The 27,807-nt window shown below is 48.9% G+C and overlaps 1 protein-coding gene across 3 annotated transcripts; it reads right to left on the bottom strand.

The window, feature by feature from the left end:
• Window positions 1-564: 564 nt before the first annotated feature.
• Window positions 565-27,807, bottom strand: SPATA3 (spermatogenesis associated 3). Of its 3 annotated transcripts, none has more exons than XM_061205714.1 (4): window positions 27,459-27,807; window positions 25,790-25,967; window positions 23,592-23,735; window positions 565-719 (listed from the first exon to the last, which is right to left on the bottom strand). In XM_061205714.1, the coding sequence occupies exons 1-3, from the start codon at window positions 27,805-27,807 to the stop codon at window positions 23,630-23,632; spliced, it is 633 nt and encodes a 210-aa protein (XP_061061697.1). In that variant the 3' UTR covers window positions 565-719; window positions 23,592-23,629. The 3 variants fall into 3 exon arrangements, with proteins under 3 accessions (XP_061061697.1, XP_061061715.1, XP_061061707.1); XM_061205732.1 differs by having other exon boundaries at window positions 25,790-25,964; XM_061205724.1 differs by lacking the exon at window positions 565-719 and adding an exon at window positions 16,445-16,476.

Here is a 27,807-nt window from a genome sequence, read left to right as displayed (position 1 = left end):
ATGCTGGCCCATTCCCGTGAATACAATCCTGAAGATGCCACGGAAGCAAGATGGAGGTTGAACAGGACTGAGAAACAAACCTAAAAACTATGAGACGTGCCCTCCCCCACCCTACCTTCCTGGAGGCTGCAGGTGGTTGGGTTGTGGTGTGTGGGAGAGAAACAGAAGTCCTTTCCAGATGATCCTAATCTTCTAAAATTAAAACAATATGTGTGTGTGTGTGTGTGTGTGTGTGTGTGTGTGTGTGTACAGAAGAATATATTCAAAAAAAAGTAGTCATGCTCATCTCTAGATAGTAAGAATGACAGGTAATTTTTATTTTTATTTTGTCCTTTTTGCTTATCTGTATTTTCTAACTATAAAATAAATGGGATGCCTTTGTTATAAGAAAACAGTGAAAGCTATTAGTTTAATCAGATTTCTGGAAAGTATAAGCCAGTGCAGATTTAATCAATACATGAATTAAGATTCATTTCAGCTGCTAATGACACAGACTACAAATAACAGTGGCATAAACACAGTGAAAGTTTATTTTTCTCTCTTGTAGAAGTTTGGAGGTGGACAGTTCATGGCTGATGTAGTAGTTCTGTTTTACTAGGTCTTTGAAGACTCAGGTTGCATTCCAGATCACTATTCCCCCATCTCTTCTTCATGATTCAAACTGGCAGCTAAAGCTCCAGCCATTACCTCTGTGTTCCAGGCAGCTGGATAGCAGAGGGCTGAGGAAGGAACAAAAATCAATTGACTTCACATTTCTTGATAGTAACACTGGATTTAAGAAGATAGGGACTGTCCTGGTGGTCCAGTGGTTAAGACCCTGCACTTCTGCTTCAGGGGGCACAGGTTCTATCCCTGGTTGGGGAGCTAGGATTCTACATGCTGTGTGGCGCAGCCAAAAAAAAAATATATATATAGTTGAATAATATTTTTAAAGTATCAAAGAGAAAGAACTTTGAAGCTAGATTTTGCTAAATTATCAGGCATATACAGGAGATAACGCCTTTATCACATACAGCCCCTCTTTGAAAGCACCGTTAGAGGAAACATTCCAACAAGAAGAGAAATAAATACAGACGTGCTCAACAATAGGGAGTAAGAGGGATTAAATCACTTGTTTAAATTATTCTTGTCTAAGTAAATGGTGCAGTGTGGTGCCTGCAAAGCACAGCTTGGGTGGGCATAAGCTGGGAGAGTGGCAGAGCGGCTGGGAGCCCTACCGGGTAAGTGGAAAAGGAATTGGCCCCATTCGGTTACCTTTTTGAGGAAGAGAGGGAAACTTATCAGCTGATTAGAGAGGAACTCTCAGAGGTGCTGGTGTTTCTGTTTTGTTTTTTTTTGGCCGCACTGCACGGCATGGGGGATCGAACCCATGCCCTCTGCCTTGGCAGTGCAGAGTCTTAACCACTGGACCACCGGGGAAGTCCCTGTGCTGGTGTTTTTGTACTTTCTCGTGAGGCTTGTCTAAAACCAACACGCTCTGCCTCTCCAGCTGTTTATTCTCTGGCTCTAAATTTCCAGGTAACAATACCAAACTTTCCAGTGGTGGGTTGGAGGATGGATCAGACAGCGGGTGGGGCGTTAAACAAAGGTCAGAGTCCAGGGCCAGTGAAGTTTATCTTTACCTGTATTATTTACACGGCAAAGGTTCAGGTAGTAAATTAACAGGAAATCACAAAGACCTCAGGAAAAAGGCAGGATGCCAAGGATATTTCTTCCTCCCCTCTGTCCATGCCCTAAAAATCATAAAACAACCAGGCTTTTTCTTGTTTCTCTGGTTTATCAATGGAGATGTAAAGTGAAACTAGGATTTCTGAAACAGTTTGCTTCTTCATGTTCACTCAAGCAGAACTTGGGAGGAGGAGTGACAGAAAAGTGCTGACTTGGAAAACAAGGAGTAGTCTTGGTTGAGTTGTTGGTGCTTCCTTTCTCCTCTCTTCTCCCTCTCTTTCATCCTATTCTCCTTTTCTTCCTTCCCCTCCCCTCCCTTCCTGCCGCTCCCCCTTTCCCGTGTCCCCACTGTTTCCTTTTCTCCTTTATCATCACTCCTCCTTCCCTCTTTCTTTCCTCTCTTTTGTCCCTCCACACTCTCTTTTCTCCCCAAGACAATTGTTTTGGGAGCTGCGAGGAAGGTGGGACCTGGGGAGACTTTATGGGCTCCCTGGTGAGACAGATAGAGGAAAAAAGATCTTAAATGTGAAGAAGACCATGGAGGGAAAGGAAATTGGGGGAGCCCCTGGACCACAGAGGAATGAGGTTGGGGTGGGAGGAGGCATGGGAGGGCGTTCAAAGCCTGGGTCCAGCGAGGAACTGTGGGCCCCACGGTGGAGCAGCCCCCTCTGACAGGGACAGGGTAAAGGGACAAATTAGGTAATTAAAGAGTTAATCCCACTAGGGGATTGTAAGTAAACAAAAAGTATGGGAGACCCCTGGAAATTAATGATCACCCAAGAAAGCAGGTTTGCTTAACCACAAAGCCAAGCAGGCCTGCTTAGCAACAAAAGCATGCAACAGAAGCATGAGACTTGCCCCCAAACAATAAAACAATGGTGGCATGAGACCCACATCCTGCCCAGTGAGCTCAGTAAGTTAATGATCCCTAGGACATGCTCTCTGCACACATAAAAACACAATAATTTATGGAAAGGTGACATTTCAAAGTGAAAGACCCTCATTGTACTGAGACCTGAAATAGTTTTTCCATAGTGCCACGACAGTCTTGGCTTGACCATGTAGGGACAAGAAAACTCCCTTGCCCAACCTGGAGAAGGAGCTGATGATGGAAGCGTGATGTCTACTCAAGAATGAGGAAGAGGGTGGTCTTTTCCCCCTCCCCACTTTTCCTTTGATTATAAAACTGAAGCCCACTAAGTTCTTAGGGTGGCACCCTCTCACCCTCACAAGCGTCCTATTCTAATAAATCACTTCTTATCTACTACTTTGCCTCTCACTGAATTCTTTCTGTGCTGAGACATAAAGGACCAGAGCTCCTTGGAGCCCCCCAAAGCACCACCTAGTCGTTTCACCTCTGTGTCCTGGCTGCTGGATGACCAGACAGGGCACCACTGTGCTAGGACTTCATTTCCTCATTGTTGGGGAAGAAAAGGATTCCTTTCCTCCATTCTGGGTTCTTTGACTGGTTCAGTAATTAAATCGACAGACAACAAATTAGTAGGAGAAAAACAAATTAATTATGTGCATACTGGAGCCCCACAAAGACAGGAGATGCAAAGGCAGTTGGGCGATGGAGGCTTACATGCAGTCCTGAGCTGAGGAAAGGGTTAGGGACCTGGGGCTCCAGAGGGGAGGAGGGCCATTCACAGGAAGATGAGAAGAGCAGTTGGTTGGCAACCAGATGTTTGCCCTGCCATGCAGGTAAGTCTTTCAGATTAGAAAAAAAGTTATCTCTGGTAATAGCCGTCTTTTTGGTACAGGCTTCCTTTTTAAAATCTTTTAGGCAGTTAAGGGAGAGGTAGGACTTCCCTGGCAGTGCAGTGGTTAAGACTCCATGCTCCCAACGCAGGAGGCACAGGTTCAGTCCCTGGTCGGGGAACTAAGATCCTGCATGCTGCATAGTGTGGCCAAAAAAAAAAAAAAAAGGAGAGGTAAAAAGCTTTCCCTAAGTTTGCTGGGTCTTGATTGCCTTCACCTCAAAATAATCCACACGCCAAAGTGGCACATTTTGGGGTGGCATATTCCGCTCCCCTTCATCGAATACCTGGCCAGGACTGGTTCCCATCAGGGCACTGGGAGTGCAGATCTGTGTGACAGCTGGTGTTCCTCTGGGGGTTAAGCATCTCAGTTTTCCCTGAACTCTAGGGGTCTAATGAAGGTTTGTTAAGAAGCCTGGGAGGGGATGCTGAGCCAGAGACCCTGGCTTAAGCCCCTACAGTACCCCTGCTGGGCCCACGATGGTTCACTGGTGTCAGGAGGAGAAGTGGGCAGGCCCCCATGGCACACCTGCACTGGCTGAGTGAAGGGCAGTGGCAGGGAGGTAATCCTCCATCAGTAGACACCTGTACTCAGGCCACCCTTCAGCCATCCTATTCCATCCCTCCTCTACCCATCCACTGAGGGGCACATGGTTGAAGACCCGGAAGCAACAACTGAAAGGACATCTGTGTGAAGTGCGGGCACCAGCCAGCTCTGCTTGGCATCCAGGAGCGGCTGACAAGCTCGCCTGAGCAGTGTCTGCACATCTGCATCCTTAGCCCAGCACAATGTGGGCAAAATGTGGCCTCAACCTGCAACCTCAAAGAGGGCGTCTGCACCTGCTGCCATGGCCATGGCCATGGCCTCAAGATGACTTTGTGAGGCTCTGTCAACATCTGAGAGTCTGGTAGGGCAGGGAGGGAACAACAGCTGACCTGTGCTATAAGGACGGGGTGACCTTGAAGCCACTCAACTTGGTCCTCCTTTAAACTCTGCCTGGCCAGATGAAGTTAGAGCTTGAGCCTGAGTCTCCCCAGATCCAGCCTTACGGTAGAATGGTGCTGGCCAAGAGTGGCCAGGAAGTGGCCGGGGACTCTAAGAACGGAATGGGACCGTACCTCCCCTAGGATATCGTGAATGTACCAACCTCAACCAACCAGGCACCCTTTACCTGCCAGGCCCCTCGAGGTCAGGGTGGATGAAAGGTCAGTAATCACAGGAGGCATCCCTACTCCTCAGCCAAGGCTCCGAGTGAGCACCCTTTACCGACTGTCAAATACAATGCCAGCTGTGTCCATGGGGGTGGACCTGAGGGCCAGTGTTCACCATGGACTCCCTGCTCCTGTACCTATACGTTTCATTCTGTGCACTTTCTCAGACCCTTAGTCTCCAGATGATGAGATCTAGGAAGTGTGTTTTGGGGATATGAACAGTGGGTGATTTCATGTACATTGTTCACAGGGAGCCTGGTATAGAACAAGGTGACCACTAAATAGTAATCTTATGATAACATTTCTTACTCAGACCAGTTCCCAGCCAGCACTTCTCTTGCCCAGAGGGATGGATCAAAGATTCAGAAGGATGGGCTCAGTGAGTGCATGGAAACATGGGTTTCATTGCCAGATCTGTGTGTTCAATGGGACCCCTTGTTCACTATGGAAACACATGGAAGAAATTCTTTTCTGGTCTTGGAATTAAGCACCTGATTTGTTTTTAATCTAACAGACATCGTGAATAAAACAGCTGGTCTTGTTTCTTTCTTTGCATGGGCTGCTAGGAAGCTCAGAGTCAAATTGTGGCTCATAACTAGCAAGTGTGGAGGACTTTCATGGCAAGCATTTTGTGTATTAATCTTATCCCTGGCTTCACATTATTTCTCCTAAGCTAATTCTCTCTTCTTCCTAATGTCCTCTGTGACTTCTTTAAAAAATATTTTATTAACGTATTTTGCAAGCAAGCTTAAATTTTTTTTCCTCTATTTTTTAGTCAGGGCAAGATAAAAATAAAGATACACATAAAATATTTTAAATGTTTTCACTTGGACTTATACTGAACTCTGTGCCATTCTCTAATCTGGGGAGCTCAGGGGTTTTATCGAATTGAAAGTTTTTATTTCAGTCTTTGAGAATAATCATTTTGTCACCACTTCTGTGATTCCTGTGGTAGAAAGAATTTTCACCCACTTGCTTTCTTTCAGAACTCCTCTTCTGGGGCTTCCCTGGTGGCGCAGTGGTTAAGAACCCCCCTGCCAATGCAGGGGACACAGTTTCGAGCCCTGGTCCGGGAAGATCCCACATGCCATGGAGCAGCTAAGCCCGTGAGCCACAACTACTGAGCCCATGTGCCACAACTACTGAAGCTCACGCACCTAGAGCCCGTGCTCCACAACAAGAGAAGCCACCGCAATGAGAAGCCTGCGCACTGCAATGAAGAGTAGCCCCTGCTCGCCGCAACTAGAGAAAGCCTGCTCACAGCAGCAAAGACCCAATGCAACCAAAAATAAATTTTAAAAAACCAAAAAAACCAACAAAAAAACCCCTCCTCTTCTTCCATCTGATGTTTACTTGACACCCGACACAGTAGTTATGAGCTTACCTTTATTCTCTGGATAGTGGAATGAGACTCAGAAACTCACATCCTCATGCAGCTTTATAATCCTCTAGAAGAATTCTAAGAACTTTGAGTTTTTAAGCTTTTTTTTTTTCCTCTTTGGGCATGGATCTGGTACAGATCAACATCAGAAAGCCACTAGTTTGTCTGAGAGGCAAACTTGAGAAGAGCAATCTGTAGTCACTGAAGCTGATTGGAGCCTCCACTGGCCTCCAGCTCCTTCAGCCATCAACACATACACCAGGGACCAGAAAACCCAGTGTGTGCTTACAGAGGAATGTATGTATTCATTACAGTGTAATTCTGAAGACAGTGATCAATCCCCTTCTCAGCATATTTCTTGCAGAAAAAACAGAAAATAAAGACAATAAAAAAGAAAAAATATCACCCACCGTCCTACTATTAACAGCTAGGGGGTTAACCTTCCAGGTTTTTAACAAGGTGTTTATTATATTCAACAAATATTTATTGAGGGCCTAGTATATATAAATCCCTGTATTATGTCCTGGAATATGACAGAATTCAAAACCAGACACAATCCCTACTCCATGCCTCCTACCACAGATCTACTCGACCATAACCCATTTGTACAGAGAGCATCACACAGTGCACGGTGTTCGGATATCTGCTTTTCTCATGGAACCACATATTCTGGATATCTTTCCATGTCAACATCTATAGACTGACATATTCTGGATATCTTTCCATGTCAACATCTATAGACTGACATTTCATTTCAAAAGGCTAAATAGTATCATGTATATGATTAACGATACTTTTTTAATCAGTGCCCTAATGTAGGGAACTTTTATGTACTTATAAAAAGCACCTCTGTGCACAACCTGACACATACAGGCCTTGTGCACTGGTCTTATGATTTCAAGATGCTCTTAAATCATCCTCAGATGCACTAGTGTGGAAAATTGGCTCCAAGTCGCCCATAATCTTTCTGGCTCTTCTAGTTCAATGACTTCTGCCTGTACCTGGGTAATCATTTTGTGCAGGAAGCCTGACTTGTTCACATTCAGGTCTGGCTGACCGGGATGTGATCATCCCGGGAGATGAGCGAAGAGAGCGTCTGGCTTCATCCTCATAATGGCCTTATTTTCTACAGTGACAGCATCCTCTCACACTGGTGCTAGAGATAATGATTGTACTGCCTCATCACTTCTGGTGGTGGAAGCAACCAACTCCCTTCCTATTTATGCCTTGTTTGAGACTCGGCATCCTCTTCCTGCATCATCCTGGTGCTCGTTAAGTGTGTATCTGATAGATGAATGCATGAATGAACAGCTCCCGGGACTGGAGAAATGATGTGAGTGAGGGACAGACAGTTCACAAGTAGGAGGTAACAAGCAGGGGGTGGTAAGCAGGCTTGAGTCCAATAACATGGGTAAGTTAAAATGAATGTTTCAGTTTCTAGGAAGAAAACACTAGAACCGACACCAAGAAGCTTAGCTAAAAAAATTAATAGATGAAATAAATGACAAACTAAATGATACTCAATTTACACAAAATATGACAGAGAAGGGATGAATAGAAAAAAACAACAGATGGGTTACATAGAAAACTAAACCAAGATGGTAGACTGAAATCTAACCTTGTTAATAATTATTTATATCAATGCACCAAATACTTTTATGTGAAAAACAGAGATCATCAGACTGTATAAAAAAACATAAAACAAGCCTCAATCGATTTCAAAGGATTGAAAGCACACAGAGTATGTTATCTGTGGTATTCAATAATAATAAGACATCTAGAAATTCCTCAAATATATGGGAATTGAGCAACACACTTTCTAAGTAACCTGTGGGACAAATGAAAACAACACAAGTGAAATTGGGAAATATTTTGAATTGAAAAAAAGTAAAAATAAAACACCAAAATTTGTGAGGTGCAACTAAATCAGTATGTAGAAAGACTTTTTTGTTATAGCTATGGACTATATGTCCCTCTTTCCCCTCAACTTTTTGAACGAGAGAGCATTGCGTTTTTATGCCTCTGTCTCACCAGTATTTGTCAAGTGTGTGGCAGGGAGCTAGCTAGTCTTTGTAGTTCACAGAATTAATCTAAAGACACATGGCAGGTGGACCAATGAAGGTATCTGACCAGGATTTCTGGCCCTAGGGGAGTACTCCCTGGCCATAATTGGGCCGCTGTGCAGTGAGAATCAAGCATCACTTTTCCCAACCCTAGAAGTCACCCTGACTCATTTCTGTCTTCATTACTCAAGCTATGGAGGTGATGACAGTAAAGGTGTCAGGCAGCTTGTTCTTGGGGCCTCAAATGTGGAGAGAGAGGTGTAGCCCAAGTTTGAAGAGGGTATTGGGAATCCTGTGCAAAGGGGTAGGTATGTTTAAGGATGTTCATTGTAGTACTGTTTATAAAAGTGAAAGATTGGAAAAACGTATACATCCGTCAGTAGGCGACGTGTTAAAAAAGGAAAAAAACCAATATTGAGAATGCACATGTTGATCACCTCCTCAGCATTCTATGCTTGCTTATTAAAATAACCCAATTTTCGGGGCTTCCCTGGTGGCGCAGTGGTTGAGAATCTGCCTGCCGATGCAGGGGACACGGGTTCGAGCCCCGGTCTGGGAAGATCCCACATGCTGCATAGCAACTAAGCCCGTGCGCCACAACTACTGAGGCTGCGTGTCTGGAGCCTGTGCTCCCACAACAAGAGAGGCCGTGACAGTGAGAGGCCCGCGCACCGCGATGAAGAGTGGTCCCCGCTTGCCGCAACTAGAGAAAGCCCTCGCACAGAAACGAAGACCCAACACAACCAAAAAAAAAAAAAAAAGAATATAAAGTTTAAAAAATATAAAAATAAAAATAACCCAATTTTCACTCAGATCATCTGCCTTCCCTCATGCAGTCTAGTCACTTCAGGGGAAACTAAATCAACCCAACTCACGAGTGGGCCCTGGGTGGCCTAAGCCAGTCAGCACACTCCAGTCCCTCCCCATCGCTGGGGGTCATGTGACCCAGGTGGTCCAATTAGAGTGAATTATAGGACTCTTGCTTGGAGTGCTGGGAAATGCATAGGCTTGTGGGCACTTTCTCTGGATGTTGACAAAGACCCATTGTACCTGTAGGGGAGGCAACATTTTCCCTGTACTCTCTTAGGGTTTTTCTGCTGGGCCTAAGATTTAAACTGACATAAGACAGATTAACAAGAGAAAAGCATACACATTTATACAAATTTTATATGACATGGAAGCCTTCATAAAAGAATGAACATCCCAAGAAATGGCAAAACCTACCTGCTTTTATGTTAGGTTGAACAAAGAGAGGCAATTGTGGAAAAGTTAGTAAACTGTGTGGGGAGGCTAAAGGAAGATAAGAATTATTTTAACAAGGTCTGTTTGTATAGAATTCTCTCAGTCTTAACGTTTTGTCCTTGATGATAAGAATGCTACTTTCTTTCTGATACAGGGAGGACTTCTTTTATGTGGGAGCTTTTATCTCCTATTTTCAGGAAGGAAAGGGGAGATTAGAATGCCCTTCTTGCATCATCTGTGTTTTAAGTGCTTTTAGCTCAAAACTACCCTTATGCCAAAGTGGCATATTTTGGGGTAGCATATTCTGCCACCCTTCGTGGTTCTGGGTGTTTAAGGCCATGGGGCCTTCCTGGGACAGACCCTTCCCCCCATGTCCTCTGCCTGCCTCTTGTTGGTAGAAAAGCTGTAGGCTTCCCCTTGGTTACAAAAGCCTGGCTCAAGAACTAATGACTGAAAGAATGTGAACGTGTAGTGACATAAATAGCAGTTGGGCCAGGAGAACTGGTAAGAATTTAAACAGTAAATCAGTCATGTGGCAATCACAGAATCTTTAGTTTCTCCCTGAAGTACCTAGATAATAGTATTTGATGCACATTTCCTGAGCTGTTCTACAGATGCTAAAACCCCCACCAAATGGAAGAAGTTAAGTACTTGTTGACCATGGGCAGGTAGCCTCCAGACTTACTGAAGCCTGAGGATTGATAATGTTAACCCCTGTGACACCACCCTGTTACCTCACCATCAACCAATCAGAGAATTGTGTATGAGCTGACCGCATTCCCTGTGACCCCCCTCCCTTACCTTGCCTTTAAAAGTGCTTCCTTGGGGAGGGGGGAGGGATAAATTGGGAGATCGGGATTGACATATACACACTACTATATATAAGATAGATAACTAATAAGGACCTGCTGTATAGCACAGGGAAACTCTATTCAATACTCTGTAATGACCTATATGGGAAAAGAATCGAAAAAAGAGTGGGTATTGTATATGTATAACTGATTCACTTTGCTGTACAGCAGAAACTAATACAACATTGTAAACCAACTATACTTCAATAAAAAATTTAAAAAACTGCTTCCCTGAAACCCATTGGGGAGTTCGGATTCTTTGAGTGTTAGCTGCCCCCGACTCCTTGTCTGGTGCCTTACAATAAACGCTGTACTCTCCTTCACCACAATCTGGTGGCAAGTAGATTGGCTTTACTGTGCAGGCCAGTGGACCTAAGTTTGGTTCAGTAACAGGTGCTGTTGGCAGCCATCTTACAACTGCAAGGATAGTTAATCTTAGTATGAAGCTGACTTCATGGAAGGCAGAGTGGGGAGAAAGAAAGAAATGGGATCTTCGGATTAAGCTCACCCCAGAGCCTGCCTGGCCTGTAGACTCTACAGATCACGAGCCACTGTTTCCCTTTTGTCTAAGCCAGATGGAGCTAGGTCACCCTTCCCCGTCAATGACTCTGATGGGTATCATAGCCAGTATTCACTGAGAAGTACTGGGAGCCAGCACTATGCAGAACCTGCAGAGGCTCATTTGAACAATTAAGAAACAGTCATGTTGTAGAGGGACTTCCCTGGCGGCCCAGTGGTTAGGACTTCGCCTTCCAATACAGGGGGTGCGGGTTCGATCCCTGGTCGGGGAGCTAAGATCCCACATGCCTCACGGCCAAAAAACCAAAAAACATAAAACGGAAGCAATATTGTAACAAATTCAATAAAGACTGCAAAAAAAAAAAAAGGAAACAGTCATGTTGTAGAGAATAAACTTATGGTTACCAAGGCGGGGAAGAGGGGGTGGGATGAATTGGGAGATTGGGACTGACATATATACACTACTATGTATAAAATAGATAACTAATGAGAACCTACTGTATAGCACAGGGAACTCTACTCAGTGCTCTGTGGTGATCTAAATGGGAAGGAAATCTAAAAAAGAGGGGACATATGTATACATATAGCTGTACAGCAGAAACTAACACAACAGTGTAAAGCAATTATACTCCAATAAAAATTTAAAAAGAAAAAAAGAAACAGTCATGTGATGGCACGTCATGCAGCTGTTAAAATGAGATATTGCATGGAACGATTTCCATGAGAAGTGACAAGAGCGTGTAACAGATATATGGTGTGAAATCCTACATAATCGAGAAAAAATGTCCCATTTTAACCAAGGGATCTCTTGGCGGGGGTGGGAAAGGTAGTGGCAGGAGAGCGGAATCCTGTTTGCCTTAGTTATTTCAGCTTAAACCCTGTCTGATGCCTGAGGGAGGAGAGGGCACCCCGTCCTGCAGGGAGACCTGGACAGAGGGTGAACCAGAATCTCAGGGGAAGGGACCTAGTCTTTGAAATGCCACCGTGGAGGAGCCCAGACAGGACGACAAACCTTGAAACGCCCGCTGCTTACTGACACAACAGTCATGCCGGTGGGGATCTGCTCTGTCCAGGAGGGGCTGAGATCAGAACCTCCTGGATCTAGGCGTGGAGGGAGCAGGCAGGCCCAGGGCCCCTGGACAGAGGAGAGCCGGCTCATTTAGAGGCTCGTCCAGCTCCCTGGATTTGAGCTTCTGGTGGGCGACAACCGTCTTGGCCTGAGTCTCCAGCCACCCAGGACGAGCGTGTGCACAGGCACAGGGCAGTTCTGAATGAAGGAGGCCAGGCGACGGTGGGAGCGGGGCACAGACAGCAAAAGCAGGGGTTTTCCACCTGCGTACCCGCAACGAGGCGAAGCTGGGCTCCTGCCCTTTTTTGTCAAGCCTGACTTCGCAGCTGGAAGTTCTGCTTTCTGGCAGTTTCAGAAGTTTCTCCTTTAAATGCAAAAATTATTTTTAAGGAAGCTCCTGCCCAGGGACGTCTTGGTCTGCTTAACTGTTCACAGTGAGAGTACGCAACTTTAAAGCCCTTGAAAAGAAGAATCCAATACTGAGGAATTTGCATATTCGGAAAGCTTTCAGTAGAAGGCCGAGCCTTGTGGAGCCTGTGAATAAAGTCTTTCTGTGTTTGCTGCCCCATGTGAACAGTACAGAAGGGAGAAGAGAAAGGAGGCACATGGTATCCCGGCAGCTGCGGCTGAGCCAGTGGGGGAAGGCACATTTGCCAAGAGCCGGTGAGGATTCTGGGATGTGTGTGTTGAGTCACTTGTCCCCTGCAGGTTTCCAGGGAGCTGGTTTGCATGAGGTAAACACGTAACCTCATTCTCAATGCCAAGGGCCACTGTTCCATGCTCTGCAGCCTCCTCTTGCCTTAAGGATATGGCTTTGCGGGGAGGGGCAGGGCAGCTCAGGGGGCAGCGTTGGGGGGGGGCGATTCTGGCTGTTTGGTGTTGATATGGGATTCAGCCCCACGCTCAGATGGGCTCCTTTTCCATCCCTTCTCACTTCACTGGGGACCCGTGACTGGCTGTGTGAGGTGTGATAACGTATATAATTTGCATATTATAAGCGTATATGCTGTTTCTGCATATGCAAACGAGGAGTTGCCTGGGGAGATAGGATCTTCCTGAGTTTCCCGGTAAAGCCAGAACTTGCAACAGCAGCATGAACAGTTGTCCTTCCTCCAATGGGTCACCAGTGGCTGCAGGCCTAGTTTACCGCCCTGCCTGACAAGGTACTGAGCCTGGGACCCTAGGCCGGAGGCAGAAGAGGCTGTACTTCGGTGTTCCGCATGAATTTTATGACTGGATTTGTCAGTTCAGTTCTCTGGATCCTGGTTACTAACTCTACCTGTAACCCACCAGGCTTCACGGCAAGTGGGAGAGTGGTTGTCCTCTGGAGGTGGGGGTGGGATGGATGGAGACCATAGTAGTGTCTGAAAATCTCAGAACCTTTCACCTGGTCCTAGACTCCTGGCACCAATGAGCTAGGTGGACCAGATGGCAACTGTAGGAAGATGGGTCCTTCTGGGCTTGGTTCTGCCTTTTCCTTCTTGTACTCTCATCTCTCACTCTTGAATGGATCGTTCCAGTGGGATAGACCTGACTTTCCCAAGAATAACGAACCTGTGGTCTGGAGACCACATTCAGAGCCGAGGTGTGAGTCCAGCCTGGTGAAGATGCTAAATCCTCAAGCCTAGTCTCAGCCAGGCTGTCTCCAAGCTCACAGCCAGCGCAGCCTTAGTTACTGCACTGTGTTCACATATATACTTGGTTCCATTTCTTTCTAGCTCTAAACTTCAAAAGCACCTCTCGGAGCTATCGCTTGAAATTGGCAGTAATTAAAACACAGTTGAATCTTAGCTATTCTCAACCTCCTGGAGACTGTTCATAAACCGATCAAATAACTAGAGTGCATATTGCTTATGATGTGTAGTTTTCCATAAAAGTCATTGTTTGCAAATTTGTTTCAAATGTCAAAACATAAAACATCCAAGTTGTAAAATGTAAAATAAAGAAGTTTAAATTAAGAAAAAAAAAAGACAACACAGTTGACCCTTGAACAACATGGGGGGTTATATGAGTATAATATATAGTTGGCCCGCCGTATCTGCGCTTCCTCTGCATCCTTGGGTTCAACCAACCATGACCATGTAGTACTGTAGTATTTACTGCTGAAAAATATCCGTGTATAAGTGGACTTGTGCAGTTCAAACCTGAGTTGTTCAAGGGTCAACTGTAGTTCAATCCAATGATCACATTTATAAGCCACTCTGAATATAATGGTCCAACTCAAATCTCAACTTATCCAAAAATGGTCCCAGTGGTGGCAGGCCTGCCCATTCATGAGATTCTGTTATGCTCTGGGAAGGATTCGAGAGAGGAAAAACACCTGGTCTCTGGCTCCAGAACCTAACAGAGGGGAGAGGTGGGCACGCCAACAGAACTGCACACAGCAGGATGAAGAGTGATGGGGGACTCTTGGCATGTGGCTATTTAGCATGTGGTTTCCACTCTTTAAGAGTGATGTCTATGGTCCATGACAAGTACTGTGAAACCCAAGGCAAAGCCAGTGTAGGAGAGTATCCACAGGTGAACCCAATGGCAGTGATTGCCAAGGAGGCTGCTATTGGCATTTGGGGTGGGATAATTATTTACTGTGTGGGAGTGGCCTTCACCACTAACGGCCCATAGTATCCCTTAGTTATTGTGACAACCAGCACTGCCTGTACATTTCCCTGGGTGGGAGGGTAGTACTGCCCAGGTCACCACTGCCCTGGGGAATCCAACCACCAGGAGTCTGGGGCTCAAAGTAGCTGTGAATCCTCAGCTCCTGGCTACTCAGGCTTTCATTCTGGTGAAGGGTTCGGGGTGGAGGGGAAAGGGGCCGGAGTGGGAGGGCAGCACCAGGGCCCTGGTCGCAGGCTCAAACCTACCCAGAGTAGGTATCTGCTGTTTTCAGCTGCCTTGCATCCATTCCCATTTCCTTTGGTTAAAGGTTACCAAAATTACTGTTTTGTCTCTTCCCTGCTCTCAGCCCTCGTACTTGCTGTGGAGTTGACCCTCAGTTCCAAAGATGGTTGTGTAGGCCTAGGCTGGCCAATCAGAGCACTGCATTCCCCTGGGCAGAGTGCAGGTTCCGGGAGGGACACAGGACTTAATCAGAGCCCCATCAGAGGCCTTCTCTGCCAGACTTGACTTCGGAGGCTGGGGGGCTGGGGGGCTGTTGCTGGAGCAGCCATCTGGCCACCTTGCTGGCCACGTTGTGGGAAGAGCTTGCCTGAGCATGGAACTGACACGGCAAAGCAGACGGAGAGAAATGGGCTCTGGGGGCGCAGCCGGCACCCCTGGAACAAACCACGTCTGGACTGGAACACTCTTGACTTTTACAGGAGTTAATACACGCTCGTTTTGCTCAGGCCACTTTGGGTTAGACTGTCTGACATTTACAACAAACGGGGGCCTAAGTAATACGCCAGAAAAGGGAGCTAAATATCTTCAGTCAGAGGAGCTGTGTTGACCAGAGGCAGCAGCCCCTGGGTCCCCGGTCCCCTCCGCCGTGCCTACGGGTCCCTCTCATCCTGATCTGCAGGACGGACCTCAACATGGCCACACCCCACCCTGGAAGTCAGCGTTATTCTTCCCGAGGCTGGCTTCCCAGAGAAGGATCCTGTCAGTCCAGGGTACCCTCTCCCAATCTCCCAGCGTCTGTTCAGGAAGGGACATCCTGGGATTGGGAGGTGGAGGGTGGGCTCTGGGATTCCGGGTGACCTGCCTGGCCTCCCCTGCCCAATCCCACTTGCTCCGAGCCTGGCCCCCTCTTAGAGGCAAGCGGGTCACCCAGGTGCTCTGTGCACTCACTCACTTGAGTTCAGGGCTGTCCTCACCCCCCTACTACCTGCCCCCTCCTATCCTGTTGTGTAACTGCTTCAGTGAATTCTCAGCTCCCAACCTCCATCCTCTGCACTCCCCAGGGGACAAAAGTGCGGAGGAATTAACCACCTCCCTCCCAGCAGCCCTTAACCGATGGGTATATAAACGCCCAGCTTCCCCTCCTTGGGTGAGATTACTCTGATGTTCTGTTTCCTACTGCTGCCCCAGCAGGATTCAGCTTCATCTGCCCCCAGTGGCCACTGCACCTGTATTCGCGGTCCTCCCTTTTCTGTTTCACGTCTACTGGTGTTTCCTGGGGTCACCAAGTAAGACCTCTGCCTCGGCCGCTCAGAAGCTAGATGTCCAAACCCACCAGGCAATGGCTGGGTGCAGCTAAGTCACCAGACAGACCACAAGGCTGCAAGCCCGGCCCGGCCCTGTGCCTCCCTATCACAGGTGAAGCTAAATGAAGCCAGCTCAGGCAGGGGTGTGTGTGTGTGTGTGTGTGTGTGTGTGTGTGTGTGTGTGCAGGCCTGGAAAGGAGCCGGCACATTCCTCCCGCTGCCACTAACTGGGATTACCACAGGATGCAAGTGCAGTTGAGTAGTTATGTTAGGTATTGAATTAAGTTGTCTGATGTCTGCATTTAGAGTGGGAGGATCTGAAATTGTTCTGTGAGTGTGTGCAGAGGAAGTTGCCCTCCTTGGGTGTGCGGCCGCCAACAGGAACAGCAGGGTACCACCCTGGTTTACCTGGCGCTCACAGAGTCACCCCCAAGTTTACCTCCCTACCCATGTGCCAAGGCCAACCTCTGTGTCTCCGGGTAGAATACACTAAAGAAACAGAATTCATTTTTGTTTTGTTTTGTTCTATTTTGGTGACAAGAGAGATCCTTGATGGAAAACTGGATCTGTAAGAAAAATAAGGACAGAGCCATGAGCTTAGACAATACTCTATGACCGCAGAATTCTGGTGGCTTTCCAGTTTTATAGCCTCAGGGTGAGGGTTTAGCAGCTAAGATCCTCCTGTGGGAAAATAAATTTAGGATTCAAATTTCTTCCATTCGTCACGTCCACTCTTCCTTTTGTCTGGACTGGGCCTCTCAGAGACTTTGTTTTTTCCCTTCAGGCTGTAACAAGCTTTTGCAAAGTGCCTGACATGAACTGGGTACCTTCTGTTTCCTCTCCCTTCCCCCAGGGATCCCGGCAGCTAAGACGGAGCCTCGCTTCCCAAACGCCAGGCCATGGTGGTGAGTTTTACTACATTCAGTGCCCAAAAGGAGAGGGGAAGCAGCCCCTTGATTTTAGTGCCGCATCGTTCATTGGTGGGATGCAGAGAGAGAGGTTCACCAAGCTTTTGGGAAGAAAATTCTAGAAACATGTTTCCCTGGAGAGGAGGCTTTGCCAGTGTCATCAGATGGTTCTTCACGCTCTGGACTGAGAAGGACACCAAACTGCTTGTTTCCCTCCCAGACGGTCTAAGAACTGAGTCTACGAACTCATCCCTCCCCCTACCACCAACACGTGCATGCACACTGACTCACAGCACCCTCAGGGTGGCTTTCAGGGGCTAAAGCCAGAGAGGTCCCAGGCCAACAGGTCTGCTTTGAAGTTCATCCTGCACTGGCTACCATATCACCTTCTTAAAACACGCTTGCCTGTTGTAGTGGGTGCTGCTGGCTGCTCCCCCCACATCCACTCGCACACCTGCCTTCCTGGCGGGGGCCCCATTTGGTCTGATGCTCCTCTCCTTTGTCCACCCTTGTCCATAGGGGCAGGGTGTGGGAGTAGATCTAGACTGGTCTAATCCAGTCATGAAAATTCACCCCCTTACGCTATTAATTTGCTTAAGAAGGGGCATGAGGGACGTCCCTGGTGGTCCAGCGGTTAAGACTCAGTGCTCCCAATGAAGGGGGCCCGGGTTCGGTCCCTGGTCAGGGAACTAAATCCCACATGCACGTCACAGCTAAGTTCCCACACGCCACAACTAAAGATCCCGCATGCTGCAATGACGATCCCGCGTGCCACAACTAAGACTCGGCGCAGGAAAATAAATAAATAAATAAATATTAAAAAAAAAAAGAAGGAGCATGAGACCCAATTCAGAGGCATGTCATCCCAACGAGGGGATAAGTATACCAGGGGAGGGGGATCCTGGGAGGAGTTTCTTAACTCAAGAAGAGACACAAGAAGGAGGTGGCCTCTTCCCTGCTTCTGGTTGTCAGGGTATGAGGATATAATTCTGGGGCTCCTCCAGCCATCTGTCCAGGAAGGGAACTAGTGCGCCCTCCGCTGAGGGTGTCAGAGCCGGAAGTTGGAAAAGTCCCCAGGTCTCTGATGACACTGTTGAGTTCACCAGCCCTGACACTTCCTGACTGTTTTGTTATGTGAGATAATCTCCCTATTATAATTTTGAATTAGGTTCGCTGAAATTTGCAGCACCAAGTAATCTAATTCATAATCCACTTGTAAATCAAGTCTTAAAATGCCTTGTGGCATTTGGAAACCTACCAATTCACCCTTTCATTTGACAACTGAATTAAAAAGAGAGACATCAGAGCAATGCCATTGGTAGAACCCTTCCCAGTGTTTACTGGGAAGCACCTTAACCATGGGAGGTAGGTAAGTTTCATTCAACTGTCAAGCTAAGGAATTTTTCTCTTGAAGCAGTGAAAACCTTTTGCACTTGAAAGGGTCTGCATAGAGAGCGGTGGCTGAGCTTACAGGATGCCTGGGAAGGGGGACCTCAGTGAGCACCAGGGTTGGCCCATCCAGTCAAGAGGCCATGAGGCCTGAACCTGGGTGCTGGTTCAGGGTCCTCCCTCTGTTCACTGTACAAATGGGAATGGGTCCTTGTGCCAGATGGGGAAACACAGGCCTGTCTGTCCACGTTCGGCAGGGAACAGGAGAACAAGCAGAAAGGAGCTGCTGGGTCCTTATGATCAGAGGTCACAGCTCACCAGCGCCTCCCACTGAGATACATCTCTGTTGCCTTTCCCTACCTGTGGACACTTTTTGACCTGAGCCTACCTGTTCTCCTTACCTCTGGAAACCTCCTGGGATCCCATATGCTCACCTAGACCCAGAGAAGACCCAGAGCAGGTGTCTTCTCTGCAGACACCTTCCTTTACTATCAGACTTCTCAGCGTTGGCTTGACTCCTGGCCCTCTGCTCTATCCATGCTCTCTCCCTATGTCAGCTATTGCTAATGACTCTTATGTTTACAGCTAAGACCCGGCCTTTCCTGTGAGCTCCCTCTATGCCTCTGCCTACCTGACATCTCCACTTGGTTGTCCAACATCTCAAAATTAACAACAAAACAGAACTCTTGATTTTTATCCCCTCTTGCACGTTGATCCTCTGGCAATGACACCCCAAACTAGGAGTCACCCTTGAGGCTTCTCTTTTCCTCATTATTTCATCCAATCTCACAGCCAGACTTGCTGGTTCAACTCCCATAGTATAGCTGCTCACGTTCCCCTCCACAGCCATCACGCTGGTCCAAGCACCATCTTCGCCTGCCTGGACCAGTGCAAGTGAGTCCTACCTGGTCATTCCCTGCCCCTCTGCCCCTTCCCATTTTCTACCCAACAGGCACTGTGATTGTTTTGAAATCTAAACCAGCAGCTTGAGATACTCCCCTCTGAGGGGAGGATGAATGAGTTAATACACGTAAAACACCCAGAAGTGTGCCTGTGTAAGGATTTGCTATTGCCCTGCTTCAGGGGCTGCCCACCACCTTTAGAACACAGTGGAAGCTCCAAGAGCCTGCCTGACCTTGGTCTCCCCAAAAGTGGCATCCTGACCCCCCAGCTCTAGCCATACTGGCGCCAGGATGGCCCCCAAACATGTTAAGAGTCCTTCCTGCCTCAGGGCTACTGGGTTTGCTGTTCCTGCTGCACAGAACACTTTCCCCCAGATTTGCAGTCTGGCTCCTTCTGCCACATGTGCCTCAGTTCAGAGAGGCCTTTGCAGACCAGCCTGGCTCCAGCAGCGGCCCCTCCTGGTCACCCCACCCCTCTCTGCTCTTTATAAGATCAACTTTATATTTTTATTTCCTTGATAAAATTTACCACCAAATCAAGTGATCCTGTTTATTCACTGACTTGTCTGTGTCCACTAGAATGTAGGCTCCCAGGGAAGGGCTGCTTCCTGTCCTGGTACAAGGTAGGTGCCCAAGAAACATTTAATGAATGAATGCATTATTTAATTACCAAACACTCTCTCCCATCTGGACCCTGCCGCCTTCTAGCTTGGATGTCAGATGTCTACATCTGAGTTATCACCTCTGCTCCCTTTGCCTGGGAGCCTTGGCTGGCTTAGATCCACAGATTTTACTAGACCTCAAAGTCTTAAGCCTAGCCTGGGTCTGTTGATGGACTTGGCCATCCACTCACCACTGTGTTGTCACATCTCACAGCACCTAGTGCGGTGCTGGGCACACGACTGGTACTGATACGTGACAGCCGAGGTGACCCACTTACATAGCTACACAGGGGGGTATGTGGGGGACACTGGGGAGTCGGGGTAGGAAATACCATGGCGACCAGTGAATAGGAACGGCGGCTAAAACTTCTGGGCTTCCAGAAGATGCTTCCCTGACCCCTGCTGGTGGTGTCGTCATCAGACCCTCAGGCCCACAGCATCCACTGAATGACATGGGAGGTGACACCGCAGCCTGGCCCTGGCACGTCTGGAAGAAGCGGGGGCCTGCACATCTTAAGCACCCGGATGCCAATTAGCATTGATCCCAACGCTGGTTCCAAAACAGTCTCCAGAAGAGCAATTTGACAAAAGCAGAGGGTCACATGAGGAAAAGCCACCTCATCAGAATCACCAGGCACGGGCTCTGGGGCTTGGGAAGGACCCTGTTTCAGGCCACTGCACGGGGCAGGGGTGCTGGCATAGTCTCCCTCTTCTCCAGGGAAACAAGGTGGCATGGGACAGAAGAGAGAGGGTCTGTCCCTGGGAGGACCCGCCTATCCTAACCCTGCATCAGGAAAGGGGCCTGCCCTAGGGAGACAGAGGAGTCATCCCTCAGAGCAGAAGAGGCAGAGCTGCGTGAAGTCTGCACACTGCGTGGTTTGTAAGTGATGTCAGTGGTGCCAGGGCCCCAAAACAAGCCCCCCCACCCCCGCTGGCAACACACACACAGCTTTGGGGGATGGAGTGAAGACTGGATTCAGTCTTTGGGGAGACTCTTTAACTTTGCAGACTCTCAGTTATCCCCAGGGAAATGACCTACTCCAAGCCCAAGGCAGGTTTCCATTCCACTCCTCCCCCCACCCCAGCACCCGCCACCCCCTGCCTCCTTCACTTCCCCTCCTCCTCCTCCACTCTCTCCTCCCACCCCCCAGGGCTCAGGACTGTGTGAACTACAGTGTGGGTGAGACACGCACCCCCCCCTCGTGGACACTGAGACACTTTGGGTGGCACTGGACACCGAGTTCAATAATGTGGAATCACGGCCCATTCCCGTTATCTTTCAACCCTCTGGTTAAGGAGGGTCTGAGCGTGGAGCTGGCCAGTGTTAACATCCAACACTTGTCAAATACCTTTGAACACACAGGGCACTGACGTCAAAGCTGAGACTTTTTCAGGCACCCTATCAGCCAGAATTCCATGACATTTCGTTTTCATGGTATTTATATTTACTGTGAGTCTTTTTTATGGCAAAGGATAGGATTTTCCATTTATGGCCAGTTTGAAAATAAATGCATTTAAGTTAAAAAGGAAGCTAATTTAAAGAAACTAAGTGATCGATCCCAAAACATAGCTTGACTATATTTTGACTTCTAGTTTACTATTTTCCCATCTACTAACATTAATGATGTTAGGTTTTAATAAAACTAGAGTTTGTGGGGATCATTTTGTAATGTATAGAAATATCGAATCACTATGTTGTGCACCATAACTCACACAGTATTGTAGGTTAATAATACTTCAAAAAATATATTTAAAAAAGTCATATTCCAGATTTCAAAGGTCAATAAAGTTTGGGGAATACTGAGCTAAAAAATGATGATGGTGATGTCGCTGCTATGTTGAGTGCCTGTTCTGTGCCAGGCCCTATGCTAAGTGTTTCCCATGCATTTTTTTTACCCAGTTCCCCCCAACCCCAAGTGAGAGCTGTAGCATTATTATCTCCATTTAACAAGAAAATGAGGCATCAGGAGTTAAGGGAGTTGCCCAGGCCCCAGAGATACTGGGTGTTGAAGGTGGATCTGATCCCAAGGCTTCCTGCCTCCAGAACCCAAGCTCACACCAGTGGGCTCTCCTGGAAGGAGACTCTAAGACAAAACGCTTGAGCTTGGGCGCCATCTTCACACTGCCGGTCGCCACCATCTACCCAACCCGTGACCAGGCCCTGCAGGGCTGCGCATCCCCTCACTTGAGCCTCACAACCATTGCCCTTGGAGGTAGCTGTTTTTCTCCCCACTTTAGAGATGCTACTGACTCTCACAGAAGTCAAGTAACGTGGCCCCGAACACCCAACGACCAGGCAGCAGAGTCAAGGCTAGAACCTACGGCTCTAACTCCAAAGCCAGCGTCTTTCCAGCGACCACCACCTCCATGATGATAACAGTTACAAGACTCCCCAAGCTGGCCAGCTCTCTGCCCTCCAAGCACCTTGTCTCATACTCCCAACGATCTCAAGAGGAAGGCACTATGATCTTCCCTATGTACAGATGAGGAAACTGAGGATTTCAACTGCTGTGGAATTTTGTGAAGCTTAAGGTGCTTCTCTGCTCTTTCATGAACGTCCCAGGATCAGGCAGCAGAGCCCTTGAGGAGATGGTGAGCTCTCACTGGAGTTTATTTTCCGGACTGGGCTTCTGAGGTACTTTGAGCCTATATTCCCACCACACGCCCTGCTGTGGCTGCTGGAGGCCTGGGGTGGGTTGAAATGCTCCCATTACCCCCTGCCCCACCCCCATCACCACTTGTTAGGCATTCACCGCATGTGGACTTGACAATGGGGACAACTGGGGGTGCTCTTGGTACCTGCCCAGATCCCCTTTCTGGGCTGGCACATCCATCGCCCAGCTCCTGTGAATTATGAATGTTGGTTGCTAAAGGCTCAGAGCTGCCTCCTTCCTCAGGGACTTGTCCTCACCCAAATGGGTGTCGCTTTTTCACAAAGACACGTACTCCCCACCTCACCCTGTAGCCAATGACTGACTCACAGAAGGGCATGAAAGGCCAACCCTCTTGTCTCACGGTGAGACCAGCTCTGGTTGTAATTCACCCTCCAGAGCTCCCCAGGACGGGGCTAAGTGGACTTCAGCTGAGGCCTTGTCCTTGCTCCACTCCTTCCCCTCCCTCTCTTGCCTCCCTCACTGTTTTTCCTTCACTAAATCCTGTGCACCCAAATCCCTGTCTCAGGCTCTGCTTCTAGGGAGCCCAGCCTGAGACAGGGGAGGATTGAAGATGTTGTGGAAGGCATGCTCCCTGCCCTCAAGGATCTTGCAATATAGCGTGGAGACAGGTCACATATGTACATAAAAATCATCTGCAGTATGGGATGGAATAGGCTGGAGGAAACAGTAATAACGAAGATGGGAGAAAGGCTCCACGGAACATGAAGTTCACAAAGGATAGGTAGGGCTGGAAATGGTGGGACAGGCAGGGAGAAAGTTGGGAGGAAAGGCTCTGAGATGCGTAGGACCCTCTGCCCCCGCCTCTCCCATCTCCTCCTATCTGGTGTCCACGACTAGGGGAACCAACCCCAAGCCAGAGGAGAGGTGGGAAACTCTGTTTTGAAGATCCCAGCAATGGGTCTAGCATTGTCCACAAGTGTCCAGGGCTGCCTGAGAGAGATGTGCCAGTGGACCCTGAGGCCAGGAACAAGTCACTCAGTTCTCAAGCTTCCCCTGAGAGGCTGGGGGCTTCGTCCACCCCTAGAGACCTCCTCCATTCAGAGAAGAGACAGACATTCCATCAGCCCTGCGCTGCAGGGATGGTGAGTTAGTGGGCTTGAGGACCACTCTGCAAAGGGCTGTGGGCACGAAGGGGGTCCACATACCTGCTGGACCGCAGGCCTGGGGACTTGTTCACAAGGATTCAGTGATGTAGTAGGCAGCTCCCAGGGCTCCCAGAGCCACAGCAACAGTCCCGAGGGCTCGGAGCACACGAATTACGATGAGTGGAATGTTTACTTGCAGGTCTTCTGCAAAGCAAAGCAGAAAGCCCACAGGTTGGGGGGCAGCTGGGATTTAGTGCCTGTCTATATGCAGGGGAAAGTGGAAATTGTGGGGTCCCCTCAGGATCACAGGAATGTCCATCTCCCCCTATGGCTCCTCCTCTCAAGGGAACACAACTCCCTGCACCCCTCCCAATAAAGCTCTACCACAGGACCCCCCAGGATCCGAGGATGGTCTGGTCTGGGATGCCAGCTCCCCTGGACACTCAGAGAGAAGGTGACAAAGGTAGTCAAGGCTGCCGTGTGCCAGGCCCTGTGCTAAACACCTCACACCCAGTGTCCTCCTCAAGCTTCACAACCATCCAGTGAAGTAGTCCTACCATGTAGCTCTATTCTGGGGTTGAGGCATCTGAGGAAACCACATACTACACCTGCCACAAAGGTGGTGGAAAAGGAAAGTATATGAGTATGCTAATAATTGTGAGGAAGGCTTTCACAAGATGCAATATCCATTTGGACAAAAATCCTACTAAAGCAGGGATTCTTATCTAATGCGAATGTGTACTTAAAGCCCAGAGTCAACATTCCACTCCACAGAGAAATGTAAAGATTACGGAAGCAGGTGTAAACTTGAGCAGAATTAGGTCTGCATGTCTTATCCCGGCCAGACTGGACTCTGCCCCTCCCCCTCACTTTCCTATTTCTGAGCCTTGCCTTGTGCCTTTTCCTCTGCCTGGAATGCTCTCCCTTTAAAATAGGCCATAGAGGATCCTAAAATCCTTTTAGATTCAGCTCAGTTACAACTGATACTACAACGTCTACCTGGACCCCAGCTCAGGAGTGAAGCTCTTTGAACATCTCCTATAGGACACGTATCACTTCCTGGCCTGCACATTTGTTTCTAAAGGTACATATCTTAGCTTACCATGTGGACTGCACAATTTTTAAGGCTAAAGTTCCCTCCCAGTGCCTAGTATCCTATGCAGAGTAGGTTTTCCTACTTGCTGGTTTATGAATCCATGGCACAACTTGGCACTAAATGGACGGAAGCACTAAGTGTGTGGAAGGACAGCTGATCATGGTGAGTTGGGGGCAGGCCCTTCCTTGACGGGACTTACCGGACAGTACGGTATTTTTAGCTCTGGCATGTTCTCCCAACACACCTGGGTACCTGTTTGCCTCTCTTCATATGCCTGAGAGATGGTGCTTTTCACGAACATACAAGAGAGGGGGTTTGGTGGGGCAGGGGCTGGGAAGAGGAGCCGGATGGGGATGGAGGACGGGTGGGCTCAGCTTCTGGGCTGGGAGATGCCCAGGCGGAAGGCCTCTTCTGTGGACATTTGTGAGACCTGAGTATAAGTGGAGCTGCCCTGGGGCCCAGAGCTGGGGGTAGGCGGAGGCCCCTCTCCAGCCCTTGCGCGTAGCCCTGCGCCACCGGAAAAGGTGAGGGACATCTTCAGTCCAGTTCCCTCAACAGGGGTCTTCCCACGAGAGGAAGTGGCGGCCACCTGGTGGCTTCGTGGGAGAGGAAAAGAAGGGCAGATGCTGCAGACGATGCTGTGTGGGCCTCCGGGTCACGGACAGACCCCTGTGGGGCTGCCAGGAACAGCCCGAGACCCGCTGAAGGGGGTAGAGGTCTTCCTGGCGCCAAGGGGTATGTGATTTACACCCGTATTTATCTCTAAGTTCCAGGGGGCGTTCATGTGCGGGTCAGGAGCCGGAAGCGTTGGGCTATGGCTCAGGCTGCGGAAGGAGGCGGTGGCCTGAGGGAGCGTTAATCACCAAGCTTCTGAGCGACAGGGGCTTTAGGACGGACTGCGGGGGAGCGTGCTGTGAGCAAGGAGGCTGCCTATGGAGCGAAGAAAAATGAACCCCAAAGAAGCCATGCCCGGTAAGGAAGAAAGTCGTCACCTCTCCGTGCAAGTGGGGTACCTGGGCCTGGGGCTGGTCAGAAAGGCCCGGGTGCCAACCCCCAGGACGTGGCTTTCCTTTGGGCCTGGGAGTCCCGAGTGGAAGAAGTTACACACGACTGTTAATATGGTGCGTGCCCCGAGGGCCCAGCCCCCCACGCGCTCCAGGACCTGTAGAAGGTGAGGAAGTTTGGGAATCCTCTCCCTGGCATGGTCGGCCAGGCCCGGGGCAGAAGGACATCGAAGATGCGGCTATGGCACAGGCCTAGACGGCACCAGTAAGCAGAGCTGCCGGGGCAAGCGGAACAGGAACAGAAGGCGCGCGGGCCCGCTCGCGTCACAGGCCCTGCTGGACAGAGAAGGAGAGAGGTGAGGGGCCCACTGCCCGCGGGACGTGTCCACACCAGGAGCGGCGTGTGCAGAGCAGAGAGGACCGACTGCCTGGGGAACCAGCTGTCTGCTAGACTGGTGCTACCTGGGAATAATACGAAGAACACCGATGTAACAGCTGACACCTGTACAGTGTTCTATAAGGCATTATCCATCTCATTCAATCATCAGAACAACCCTGTGAAAAGGAATATGGTTATTCTCAGCTTACAGATACGGAAACCGAGGCTCAAAGAATGTAAGAGATGTGCTCTGATAGCAAGGAGATTGAAGAAGTGGGCTTCAATGCAGGATTTCTAACTCAATTCTGTGCTCTTTCCGTGGAATTCACAGGAAGGGACGGCAGCAGGTGACTGTCCATCCTAGAAGTGGCACTGAGATTCCTGCAACTGGAGCGGCCACGTTCCATTTTTCTGGGGCTCTCGGATTCATCCAGAAGACAGCTGCTACTCCAGTGGACAGTCTTTGAAATACTTTCCCAAGCTCACCTCCCATTGCTGTCCTGGGCTGTGGATCCCAGAGGAACTTGGAGAGTTAATGATTGATTTTGCCTGTGTGAGTTCCCTCGACACACTCCAATGCTCGTTTGGACTCTGGCTACCCAATAAGATGGGGGACCGCTTTCCATCGGACAGCCATTCCATTTTCAGAGAGAGCTAACTGTTGGATATTTTTTAACGCTGAGCAGAAATCTGCCTTCTACAGTGTTTTCCAAGGGTAAGTTGCCAGATTTAGCAAATAAAAACAAAGGACGCCTGTGCACTATTCATAACACACTTATTATACTAAAAAATTATTTGTTGTTTATCTGAGATTCAAATTGGACTGGGTGGCCTGTATTTTATCTGGCAACCCTATCCAGGGACCCTAGTCAGACATCTGAGGACAACATGGAACAAATCTACTCACATCTTCCAGCTGACAGACATATCCTCCAATTCCCTCAACTGACTCTCATACACCAGAATGTTCTTGCCTCCCCCCACCCTTCTCATCCCCCCAACCTGGACTATTTTCCTTGGACTAGATCGCTGGGCATCTTTTACAGCACACAAATGGCCCGATGAGGACAGAGTAAAGCGGCATGACCACCTCCCTTGTCCTTAACTGTATTCTTCTACTAATGCAGCCTTGGTGTTTATTTTTTAGCAGCCGCGTGGGACTTCTGACTCCCAATGAGCTAGTATTCCCACCGAGCCGCGCTGAATGTTAATATGTTTGCGTGGCTGTCTTCAGAGAGACTCAGTATGGTGAGGAATGACAAAACCCAGGAATCCTGGTCTCCTGGGTAAAAAAACAAAACCCAAACCCCTCGCACTCCCCACGCCCTGTTCCAGAACACACGTTAACCATGAATCACTACCCAATAAGAAAAGTATCAGCCTCTGGGGCAGCCCTGGGACTCCATCAGCAGGAAGGCTAGAACCACTAGAGCACGCAGGCTGCCCACCTGTTTTCCTGGATCGAGGGGATGCTTTTGTGTCAGTGTCCGGAGACACGACGCCCCGAGCCAAGCGGCTGAGTTCGGGAGCCGGGAGAGCCTGGGGCACAGGCTGCGGGGCGGTGGATTCACTGCTGGGCTGTGAGGTGACTCCAGAGCTGGTTGGCTGCGGGGTGGGTCCCGGGCTGGACAGCTGCAAGGTGGGCCGGGGGCTGGGCGGCTGTGGGCTGGATCTGGAGATGGGCTGCTGTGAACTGGACTCCGAGCTCTGCTGTTGAGGGCTGGATTCGGAGCTGGCGCGCTGGGAGGTGGAGCCTCGGCGCCTGGCCTCTGACTTCTGCCTCTTGCCCTTCTTCAT

This window comes from Eubalaena glacialis, chromosome 1, assembly GCF_028564815.1.
Source record: "Eubalaena glacialis isolate mEubGla1 chromosome 1, mEubGla1.1.hap2.+ XY, whole genome shotgun sequence".
NCBI lineage: Eukaryota > Metazoa > Chordata > Mammalia > Artiodactyla > Balaenidae > Eubalaena > Eubalaena glacialis.
This window is presented reverse-complemented; position numbering and strand designations above follow the sequence as displayed.

Excerpts from the sequence above, each read along its gene's own strand:
- SPATA3 (XM_061205714.1), bottom strand. The coding sequence starts at position 27,807 with ATGAAGAAGGGCAAGAGGCAGAAGTCAGAGGCCAGGCGCCGAGGCTCC. Across the intron at positions 25,968-27,458 it reads CCCTCGATCCAGGAAAACAG|CAGGGCCTGTGACGCGAGCG; the intron begins GTGGGCAGCCTG and ends TTCTCTGTCCAG. Across the intron at positions 23,736-25,789 it reads AACTTCCTCACCTTCTACAG|AAGACCTGCAAGTAAACATT; the intron begins GTCCTGGAGCGC and ends TTTGCTTTGCAG.